The following is a 12062-nucleotide window of genomic DNA, read 5'->3' as shown; positions in this document are numbered from 1 at the left end:
AGCAGCCTTAAAATATTTATACCTGCAATTTTATTAGGTTTGTAAATTTTTAGAGTATCTTTGAATCTGTATTTAAAAGTCACCTGTTTTTGGTCTCTGTGTTCATGTACACAAGAGCCTGGTTGTGAAAGACTGTAAATAATTGTGTGGGTCAGTTTTGCCAAGATTACTGCCATGTGGAGAGATTTCACCATATGTACATGGGCTAGATGTAAAGAAAACTCCAAACTTTTGCGAAGCAGAAACCCATGTCCTGAGGGTTGAGAAACCGTGACTCTGTAGGCATTCATAAGGTTCAGAATGGATCCTTTTCCAGAAAGATCCATAAGTCCAAATGTGTGTCTCTCTTTAATCCTTCCTCCTTGCTGTTTCATGTTTCTCTTCACCCTTTGCTACTGACCCCCAGCTCGCGAATAACCTCAGGTTTGCTGTGTCTGATTTGTTTTGAAGGTAAGATCATTACCACTATACTTTTACTCTCGTTGGCTCTTCTAAAAAGTCTTTATAATTAGATCCATTTACACATGATAGGTCACTAATAGCTTTTTTTAACCTTTAATATATAAATATATAAATATGTATATCCATATTAATATATTTTTTTCCACCGTAAACAAATTTATACTTGATAATGTTTGGCCATAGAAATGTTTTATTTATGAAATGCCATGCTTTGTATTTAACAGATTACTCAGAACAAAAGCTTTCTGTTTCTGGTTTTGATCCCGATTAACGTCCACGATATTTATAATATAATAGACATGAGGCCTGAACATCATTTTCTCATCTTTCTGCTTATGCTTTGCAGCTCAAATAACCAAAGAGGAGACGAAAAAGTGAGACACTCAGATTCCTGGCTAAGCATTGAAATGGTGCTGCTGTGCTCAGGACATGTCAAAGGTTACAGTACAGAGAAGAAAGAGTTCCTTGTGTTTGCGTGTTCACTCGACTGTATGCACACATCCAATGTTTCATACATAACATGTCTGCCGGAAATGCATTCTTTCACCATTTCACTCATTGGATTTTGTTGTGATCATTTCATTTCATTTCATTTGTTTGAGGTACAGATATGAATACTTCATCATAATCTTCACAGTTTTAATTTCTGTGGTGTTTTTTGTCTTGTGACTTGAAATGTATTTTAATGTAATTTAATGAAAAATACATATTTTGATTGATGCCCAGTCAAAGTGTACATCTTGATTTGCTTCTAGTTTTAAGTCGGCTACGAGGCTAGTAGACTGGAAGGTACAATCTAATTGTAGCTCAGTCAACTGATACATTTAAAGACAGAAAGCAGCAATTGTGAGATCTGTTGCTGTTATTCTGGCTTCATGCAGTATTTTCTCCAAATACCAAACACTGTAAACAATAAAGTTACAGTTACTGTCATATGGACATTTGCATAAATTTGTATTTTGCACAAGATATGTTTATCTATTTTATTTTCAGAAGGCATTTTGTGGATAAAAAATAATCAGGTAAATTAATATCCACCTCCTTAAAATTCTTAATAAACATAAACCCTTCTACTAAATTAAATTAAATCAGATGTCAAAAATGTATTATTTTATTATAGAGTTTTTCTTCATACCACACACATTCCTTTTCGTGCAAAAATCATTTAAGAGTCATAAGAGGAACAGAATAGCTAAAACGTGCTCTGACTACTAACTTAATAAAGTCCACAGAAAGAAGAAGTGGATGTGTCCATGGTCACAGTTTATAGGCAAACATGAACAGCATGACAGGAAATTCCACCACGTGTGCACTGGTGCAGGTCTGGGGAGTACCACGTGTTTGAAACACAGCCCAGGCATGCAGGGCATTTAAATACATGTCAGAATTAGAGACAGCAGTGAAAGAAATGTTCCATATTTAAAGAGCAACAAGTAATAATGATCCATTGTAGAATTTTGCCTTCCCACGATACCACATTGCTAAGTTCAGCTCATGCTGAGTGACAACCTCAAACTGTCCACTGACAAAATCGTATATTTGTCGTTCTTGGTTTAAGTGTCACAGAAAGTTATGTGTTGGGCTGAGTGTCTTTAAGAAAGACAAAAAAAAAAGTGATTTGTTGGTGATGATTATTTGATACTATTCTCAGTGTTAATTAATTGACGATGACAGCCACTACAAGCATACGTCCTGCATAGCATTGGTTTTTGTGACCCATTTTTCCTCAACATCACAGGAGTTATTACAGCTCCTTAACAACATAAAATCAGCTGTACATCAGGCAAACGAACATGATCATTTTAGGATTTCTCTTTTTCAGTGGTGAGACACGTGACATAAATGACATGCTGTATTTGACTAAAATGAAAGGAACTCAGAAACTTTGAAGCACTATAGCTGAATCATCTGGTTTCTTTTAAAACATTTACTACAGTTAATACTGAGGTCCACCGCACCATGTATTAGTAAGGTGCTAACACATGCGATTAAAATAGCTTTAATACACCTTGGTACAAATTCTTGTCACAGTATGTCTTCAGCTCTGCGCTGGAGGTATTACCAGCATTCATCCAAACGTTACTCCCTCGGCTGGTGTTTGGATGGTGGTGATGATGAGGATGATGAAAGAGATGGCCATCTGACATCACTACCATAGGTGTTCAACTGATTTATGACCAGTGTCCAGTGTTTGAGGGCTGAGTTCATCCAGGAAGAGACACCGGCCATCAGGATAGCAATGTTTCATCATAGAATAAAGAAAGTCTCATTCTTAATTCTCTTCTGTTTCCACCACACTAATACCACAATACTGCTGTGAATATGCAGTTTACAATAACCCTATATGCTGTCTGCCGGTTTATCAGTTTTTCATGACTCCTGGAATCCTTGCACTAGTAAAAATAAGCTTTGTGTGTACGTGCGTGTCAACCTTGTGGCTGCTGTACAAGGCCACATTCATTACCATTAAAGTGTACTGCACGTGGCACCGCGCTGTATCAGGATGTGTAACACAGACGTCATTTCACAACTATTTTTGATATGATTTTCTTTTTCCCCTCCAGACTTTCCTCAGTAGCACTGGTGTTCCCAGCCCATGAAGGTGTCTATGGCAGCGTGCTAACAGTACTAATCGTAGCCCCTTGTAGCAAAGGTCCCTGGTGTTTCTATTGCAGCATGCACAGTACATGAACGCTTCCATTTCATAAGCTTGATTTTCTATTCCACCAGTGTATCACGACTAGAGTGTGAACTTACAGTGAGAAAAACTAATATAAATAATCAAAACAATAGTACACCCTGAAGGTACAGAGGGAAGAGCCGGGCATATCTGTCCGTCACACTGTCAGAAGACTTCTCTCTTCACACCTTAAAGTTATTAATAGGCTTCTGAAGAGGCAATTGTAACCTGAGACTTAAAGTACATATGAGGAGAATACATGATAAGTTATAAACGACACAGCCCAAGCGGTTAAGTGATTTTTGGTGGCACTGTGAAACCCTGTGTATTTAGATATCCATAGTGAAAATGATCAAATTTTGCTTTCAAATATTTCAATCAACTTCACTGAGACATTTTAATGAATTTTTAAAGGATCAAATAATATACTTTATCTAAATCGTCTGTCTGTGGACAGAAAAGCACTTTTAATTGTCCTTAATATATTTGGGATCTTGATTTAAGCCACCCATTGGCAACGTATACTAGGTCACAGTGCCCCCTGGCGTTAAATATAACAACTACAGGCAAAAGCTAGGAGCAAATGCACAACTAAACAAAAACAAACAAACAAACAAAAGACAAGAAGCCAACATTTGTGTAATTTATTTTGTGCAGCTTGAATTCATTACTCTGAAGTAAACCTAAGAATTAATTTCATTCTATGCATCTACATTACATGTAAGACAGTTCACCAGGAAGGAAGAGCAATGTTAAATGATACAGTAATATTTAGGCTCATTAAAGCAACATTCCCAAACTAGCATACGGGACATTCAACATGATATCAAAGAGCTGTCAGAAAAATTGCACGTTTGGTCTTTGTACTCGAAAAACAATGGGACAATGTCCTCAGAAAAGCAATACAAATAATTCCTTGGAAAAAAATCCTGTGAATAAAATGTATCAAAAAAGGCAAGCAAAACATCATAAGAAAACGGTGGTACAAAAATAGCAAGTAAGCCTTTCAAAAGTGAACAATGACGCAGATTTAATAGGGAGGGGCTGGAGAACGAAGAGCGAGCTTTATTGCTTAGTGTAACTTCAGGTCGTGAAATGTCAGAGGAAGTCAGGGATGGAGAAATGCAACCTGAGCTCCCAAAACTTCAGAGAACAACAAAGCATCCAACTCTCATTTTCCAGAATGCTTTCTGAGGAAGACTGAATAGTTGTAATTACAAGATGGCATTTTTTTTTTTTAAATTTTAACGCAAGAGATTAGACCACCTTTCCTCACATCGCTCCATGATTAATGAACGTCTACAATTAGAAACATGCTAAATATTTCGTGAGACTGAATAATAGATGTTTTCTTTTAATTGTGACAGTTAAAATACGTGCGTTTACGCTTAAAACAGATAGGAAACATTAACTTGTTTTAACTATGAGCACAATGAGCATACGTGTGAAAGAGTGATACGTTCGTGGAATGATTTTTGAATCGGTACAAATATTGCCAGGAGATGAATAAGCAGGATGAAGAGAACCTTCACCTTTAAGTTCGCTCAATAACGAATCTTGCTCAGTGAAGTGAATGAAAAATGATCAGGAGCTTAAAGACTGTAAACATAGTAAGCAACTACAAATCAGATTCACTAACAAAACAAAAAACAAACAAACAAAAAAAAAAACAACTTATTTTTACTGGCGATAGGGACAGCAAATAAATCCTATAAGCTACAGCATATACATAATAGAATTTGTGTGCAACAAAATATGTCTAGGGTACATATAAAAGAAATAAATATCTCAGTGTAATTAAATAGTCACCCAAGTTTTCAGTGTGAAGGGAGTCAGTGCTTAGCAGTCACTACTTCAATCCTTCTACATATTCTTGTCGCTTCATTCTGTTGTATAATTGCGAGTAAAAATAAAAAATGCTGAAAGAACTAGGGGGAGGGGGGAGGGTAGAAAGAAACCTAGTAACAAAAACAGGATTTTTTTTATATATAAGCCCTAACCCAGTGAAACTAAATCATTGTCATATATGATTAAAAATTGAAAAAGAAATTCACCCTCTAACCCCATGAAACGAATTTTTATAATTATAAAAAACTACGATAAAACATGATAGTGATAAAATGATAGTGTTTTTGCTTGTTGAGCGGTATGACACACCTTATTGTTTGTCCTTGACACAAACTGTTTAAGTGAAATATGACATCTTTCTACTTCCAACACCCTGCTTATACTGCTGAATGTTACCCTGGGTGTTCCAAGTCTTTAGAAGATGAATGTGCATTCAACATTCCACATACAATCCAAATGGTTCTAGAGAGCTAGTACATTTTTCTTTAAGCTCTTGAGGCACTTTTTAAACATTTATCGTTTCATTTAAATGACCTCAGAAGCGAAACGGAGATGGTCCCCTTGCAATCCTGGCCCTCGACCTTCACCTGACACAGTGATGTACATCACCAGGTTTGTATCACCAGGGGTGGGGGTGAGTGGGGTGTGTGTGTTGTGGGGAATAGTAGTGTTTATTTCCACAAAACAGTGAAAAAATGTGTGCTCAAACTTGAAGTGGTAGGGAAGTTTTAGAAAATTCCATAAAAGCAGAAAAGAGAAGTGCCGTATGTGTGTCCAAGCCCTGGGTAGAAAGGAAGATAGAAAGATAGAAAGAAAGAGAGAGAGAGAGAGAAAGAGAGAGAGAGAGAGAAAGAGAGAGAGAGACATGACATGAGGGCCACAGGCAGGTTACCCTACTGCGTACCCTACTGGTAGCTGTTCTTTTGGCTGCGTTTGGCAGATCGCATCTTTTCAAACCGAGACTCCATTTCCTCCAGCACTTTAGGAGTGTAGCGGACTACAAGCTTGACTGTGCCCTGAGCTGCTTTTAAGAGCTCCACTGCCTTCTCATGGTGCTCCCCTTCCACACTCTACAAAGGAAATGGAAGAGGGAAAAAGATGCCACGTTAGTCAATAATAATCAATTTGCAAACATTGCAGAAATAGTTTCCAGCCATTACTAAACTCTTTGCACTTACATGCATATAAAGCCCTAAATACAATACACAAGCCATTAATTTTAATGAACAAATTATTAGTATTAAATGTTAAGGAGGAACATCTGAGCAAGCAGACAGAAAATCTAATCAACACAAACTGTTACTAGTGAATAAGATGGCTTTTCCCCCCACTAATGAATGTTATTAACATAGCCAGGAAAAAGCCAGTGGGATCCTTAGTTAATAAAAAAAAAGCAGCTATTCCATTCATTTTTTTTAGTCCAAATAAACTCTTCTTTGGTTCATCAGCCTGTAGTCACATGCACATAAATTAGAAACAGAATCTGACAGAGAGCAGGTTCATTTACTGCATATGTGAATATCCTCAACAATTAATAGCTTGAAAATGGTTTATTTATTAAAAAAAGCTATTGATAGGCTTCCAGTTTCTCTCGGATATTAACGCTCATCAAAGCCGCCTACATACCACTCCGTTGACCGAGAGCAGCTGGTCTCCTCTCTTGAGGCCACCGTGACGATCGGCAATACCTCCTGGGATGATGCGTGAGATGTAGATGGGTGAGTTCTGCTCTTTACCTCCCATGATGTTGAAACCGAGGCCTTCCTCGGTTTTTGGCAGCTCCACCACACGAGGGTGGGAGTGTCCTTCGCTTGCTGCAAACGCTGCCACTGTGGCCTGGGGATCAAGCAGAGTATGTATGTTAAAGCACAACTTAGTATATATACACACACAAATGTTATAATACATCTTTTGGTCAATAGTTAACCTTGTTTCACTGCAAAATAAAGCAGTGCAAAGGTGAAGCAGGCTGGGGACACACAAACTATAACAACGTGCAGTTATTATATCATTATTCTTTCAGACCAACATTCTTATTAAGTTTACCTTTGCTGTGGCATTGGCCCTGACCTCTGGACTGCTGTTAATGTCCACTGTCTCATACACATGTTCATAAACCTGTACACAGGAGAAAAGAAAAAAAAGAGACGACAAAAGGTATGATCATTATGATATGACAAACATTTCTAACGTTCTACAATCCTGGCTCTATGAAGCCACACTGTAAATATATGATCTAAAACATTACTACCCAATAGCCACTAGTTTCAAGAATAGCACTGAATAAACATAAATGCAAGATCTAGGTCAATATTTACAAAGCATCTCTGAGCAGCACAGCTATTCTAGGATCAGGTAATTACAGAGATAACTCAAAATGCAGGTGGAACCTGATCACGGCTTTGCACTTCTATTTTAAGGTGTTCCATGAGTACAATTCCCTGGAGGTGTGGAGCAAGAAGTGAATGAACAGCTTTAAATTGGATAGCACTCGAGTTATTTCGACACCCGTGGCGCTCATCAGTTACTGAGGTAGAAGTGCGTCTGAATCATCATCATCATCATCATCATCGGTGGCAGTAGGATAACTCAAACTAGGTCATCGCTCATGAAAACCATGATCAGGCACCTGATGCAGGGGTTAAACTACAGACTCTGCACTTCAGGGGAGCTCCTGCAACAAGCATATGTAGGCTGTGAGATAAGCCAAGACAAACTTTCCTCTGGCGAGAATAACCCAAGCATATGCATAAGCACTGACTTGGGAAATGGGGCAAGAACAAGTGTGAATGAGACATTACAACTGATAGAACTTAGAAAATATCTGGTAATGCTGCAGGGCTAAACTAACTTTTTCATTCATCTTAAGTAACTTTATCCTGGACTGGGTCATGGTCGATCTGGGGAACACTGAATGTGAGGCAGGAATACACCCTGGACAGAACTTCAGTTCATCCCTAGGTATCACGGACAGACTCATCCATATCTAGGTGCAATATAGTAAGCCACCTATTGGCATGTTTCTATGAGGTGGGAGAAAACCAGAGAACATATGTACATAAACTCCACACAAACAGTAACACAAGCTTAGAATCAAACTAGTGAATATGGAGCTGTGATGGTGTGACAATATGCTACCCTTATATAAGTTCTACACTGATCAAAGAAACTTGTAACGGATGTTTAAAATCATACAATCTGTATTTTGTGTTTTAGTTAATTTACAAGTCTGACCCCCTCAGCACATCTGCTCCATATGACTGACACCACAAAGTCTAGCACAAGGTAAATTTGGATAAACCAGCGATATGTGGTGCAAGGTGTCCCCGGCAAAGAATAAAAATGGTATAAGTGTTTCAGCATGTGTCTCAGTTCCAGTGAAAGATTTCCTGGAGCTGAACTAAGTTATTAACAGGCCAATGCTTATAGCTATAAAGAACTAAGGATTTCCACCCATTTTCAGTACACTTATTTTTTTAGCACATTTTATCTACTTGAATTACGTTGCATGCTTATGAGGTAATGGATTGTGGACCGCACCACACTGTGTTTTTGGCCTCTAGAGGTTGACGATACAAAAACGACAGATGACAAAGCAGCAGGATAGAAATGACTCAACGGTCAGCACGGTCTTGAGCTAACTACGCGAGTAACGGCACTTGCCAACTGAGACCCTTGTTTCTGAGAAAAAGGATGGGAGTAACTATTTGTGGATTTCAACTCCTCTTTCATTTTTCTTAAACAAACTTTACATGTCTTGAGTCGCGTGGCTTACAGCTAATTAGTGAAAATGCTGAGAGATATAACGTGACCTGGTGAACTGGGCTTGTTGTTTGTAAAGTTACGCCCAAGAGGAAAATTTTGAACCAAAATGTACTGAACTTCTTAGAATCCTTTTAACACTGGCAGGTGTACAATTGATAAATTGTACAAAGAAATTGTAATACAAGATAATGAAACACATTCTGCATTAGCGAACGTGTAATTCTTCCCTCTAAAATATTAGTGCCGTCTCTGAATGGATGAATTACACCGACAGAATATCTGACTGATAGCAAGTGCAGTTTTTTCTCAAGACAAAAGACAGGGAAACAGGGATATACGTGTGACTCAGTATATGCAAAAATGATAAAATTGATCATAAAACAGTATGTTTACCTCTCGTACAGCGTTGCAGAACTCGCTTTGCAAAACCCTCTGTAGGGCCTGCAGCTTCTGAGGTGGTACTTCTCCGGTTCTCTGGAGTTTGTCCAGCAGCTCTATGGCACGAGAAATGTCTGGAAACAAGATTTCTCTGAGGTAAGACAAGACTACCAGCTTAGCCTACCATTTGACCTATATCATCTAGAGATGTTATTTTTGGCATAGAACACTCAACCGAGGTCCTGGTGCAAGGCTGTGATGGTTATTGGCTGCTTCTTGGCAATTATATTCATCCACTGAGACTATTTAACACACATTAATGGTCACACTGCCAAAAAAAACAATTTAGACGTTTAGACATTTTTTTCTGGCATCTATCAAACAGCCCTGTATTAAATCAGATGAACCAATGCACCAGAATTTTACAAATCCCTCAGTTTACAGTTAATACAACAACTCTTAGATCTCAGGCCTAAAACACGGTACATGTCCAATGCAAGCAACTATATTCTTTAAATTCAGCTCGGTGGACTATTAGATATAGATCACCATGACCACTCAGTAATGTAGCTTATAAACACCCCACTTTAAACTGAACTATTTATTCAGGATTTTAGCCTTCAAACTGCTTAATTGTAGATTACACTGGATAAGAATATCATCCAATAAATTAATACATGTACGATGAAAATGACACAATGCAATGCATTTTACAGATTCTGTAGATTCAAAGGTCTGATTCTACATGATCCTAAGTTTCTAATTGGTTGCAAAGGTGTCCTGTAAAGGTCTGACAGTGAACGTGATTCAGACGTCTACCGTTTAAAGGAGCAACGGTCAACTTTTTTTTATTCCATATTTGTTTGAATAACTTGTATGCTTTATAGAATATGATTAAAAACGTGGCCTTCTCAAAAATGTGCTATTAAGTTGCTAAAAACCCTGCAGAGAAAACTGATTTCCAGCCCAGAACACTGATTGGGTTTGGATGCGTCTCATGTTAGTCATTTAATAGAACTATACGGGTCGCCTAAGAACCTGTGAGCAGGGCTTCATGATCATGGGCCGGAAAGGACGTGTGAGCTGAAATCTCAAAAAACCCCATAACTGTCAGATACACACCGACATCCTGCAGTCAAAGGCAATCTGCAGCAAGACTTCGCAAACGTTTTGCAGCCAGAGGTCACTTTATCTATGAAGTAAACTTCACACACCTTCTCAGTAAAAAAAAAAAAGTATTTATTAAAAGCTATTTTATAAATATAATCCACCTGTGCACATATTAACTGACCTTAAAGCCAAATAACATTTTACTGACCACATTGTGATGGTCCATATTATTGACATACTTCTTATATTTGAGCTACTCAATGTAATCATTTATATTTCAAATATTTTTATTAGAATAATTATGATTACTATGATACTTCATGGACCCTACTTTGTGAAAGGGTGATTATTTAAAGCCATTATGTCCACAGAGAGAGAGAGAGAGAGAGAGAGAGAGAGAGACATGGCAATGGCAGCCATTATGGCATTCTTATTGTAGAGTAACAATTCTAGTTATTTCTTCATGAAGCTATAAAACCCAAACCCATGATGACTTCCTATCATCCTAAATGCACTAAATGTTTATTTATGTGTAATAACTGTGTAATAACTACATTTACACCCTACAGACCCCTCTGAACAATTTGGAAGTCGGTTCGTTTCCCTGAACACATCTGTGCATTTCTCATAACTAGCTACAATAAACAGCTAACGTTTAGCTCGCTAACGTCTTTAAAATATATATATTTATATAGAGAGATAAGTGTGTAAATGTGTAATATTCTGACAGATATTGTGAATAGTTTGTCTAGTTGTATTTATTTATTTTATTTATTTATTCTTTTAAACATAATAATGTGTACAATAATAATCCTTCAAAAAACAAACAGCTAACGGTTGGCTAACGGCTAATGTTTAAAGCTAACGGCTTTTATAACGTCTTTAATAACGTCTCATCACATCGCTGACACAAATACCGTGAATAATCGACCACAATTGTGATATTTACCTCTTTCTAATCGTACCGGCTCCCCCAGCGAGGCCATTTTCAGACGTGGATATCCCACTTCTGGTTGGGAAAGTGTGGAGATAGCGCTGTGACTTCACTGCTATTTTTGTAGCAAGTAGCTAAAGCGCTAATGCAAAGAGATTAACAGGGGAATCGAAGAGCGTGGTTTCTGCGCAGGAAATGCGCATACCACACAATCCCTTCAATGTTGTTGACACAATGCCGCCGAAATCTATTTTTAACACAAATTGCTTATAATTTGTGTAATTGAATTTTGAATGAAACAATTACACAAGTAATACAACTAATTAGAGCAAGTGGTTTATTGATATTAATCCAAACTAGGCTTTCTTCTTGTTATTGTATCCATCTACTGGCCAAAAGAAATAATTACTGAATTGTACCTCATTTACGCAGCCTGTCTACTCTACTACTAATATTCTATTTGTTTTTAGTAAATAATATCTTATTTTTGTTTATTACTACTACCAGTAATGGTAGGAATGGCTTTTTTTCTTTTTATATTTTTTCCCTGTATATTAAATCCACTTAATTTTCTGTAGCAAAGATGGTCAACTGAGATTAGGTATAGGGATAGATTTTAATTTTTAAATTTTAAGTTAATCTTTTTTTAAATTAATTAAAATTTATTGTATATATTTTATATTTATATTTATATATTTTATATTTATATTTTATATTTTATATATTTATTGTATATATTTACTTATTTTTTATTCTTACCTGTATATATTTACTTATTTTTTCTATTTTTATTTATTATTATTATTATTATTATTATTATTATTATTATTATTATTATTATTATATTTATTATTATTTCTTTTTCTCTCTCTTCTGTTTCCATAC

General features: G+C 36.8%; 2 protein-coding genes across 2 annotated transcripts in view; one reads left to right on the top strand and one right to left on the bottom strand.

Moving 5' to 3' along the window:
- Positions 1-1395, top strand: part of mybpc3 (myosin binding protein C3) — a 35375-nt gene extending 33980 nt beyond the window's left edge. Inside the window, exon 32 of the mRNA XM_060859082.1 lies at positions 809-1395. Coding sequence (XP_060715065.1) covers positions 809-840 — 32 coding nt within the window. The 3' untranslated portion in view covers positions 841-1395. The remainder of the gene's footprint in view (positions 1-808) is intronic.
- Positions 1396-3771: 2376 nt separating this feature from the next.
- On the bottom strand, positions 3772-11350 carry lin7c (lin-7 homolog C (C. elegans)). Its single transcript, XM_060859343.1, has 5 exons — positions 11193-11350; positions 9149-9267; positions 7037-7108; positions 6617-6826; positions 3772-6060 (listed from the first exon to the last, which is right to left on the bottom strand). The coding sequence occupies exons 1-5, from the start codon at positions 11227-11229 to the stop codon at positions 5896-5898; spliced, it is 603 nt and encodes a 200-aa protein (XP_060715326.1). The 5' UTR covers positions 11230-11350; the 3' UTR covers positions 3772-5895.
- Between the last annotated feature and the right edge of the window lie 712 nt (positions 11351-12062).

This window comes from Tachysurus vachellii, chromosome 23 (genome assembly GCF_030014155.1).
Source record: "Tachysurus vachellii isolate PV-2020 chromosome 23, HZAU_Pvac_v1, whole genome shotgun sequence".
Lineage (NCBI taxonomy): Eukaryota > Metazoa > Chordata > Actinopteri > Siluriformes > Bagridae > Tachysurus > Tachysurus vachellii.
This window is presented reverse-complemented; position numbering and strand designations above follow the sequence as displayed.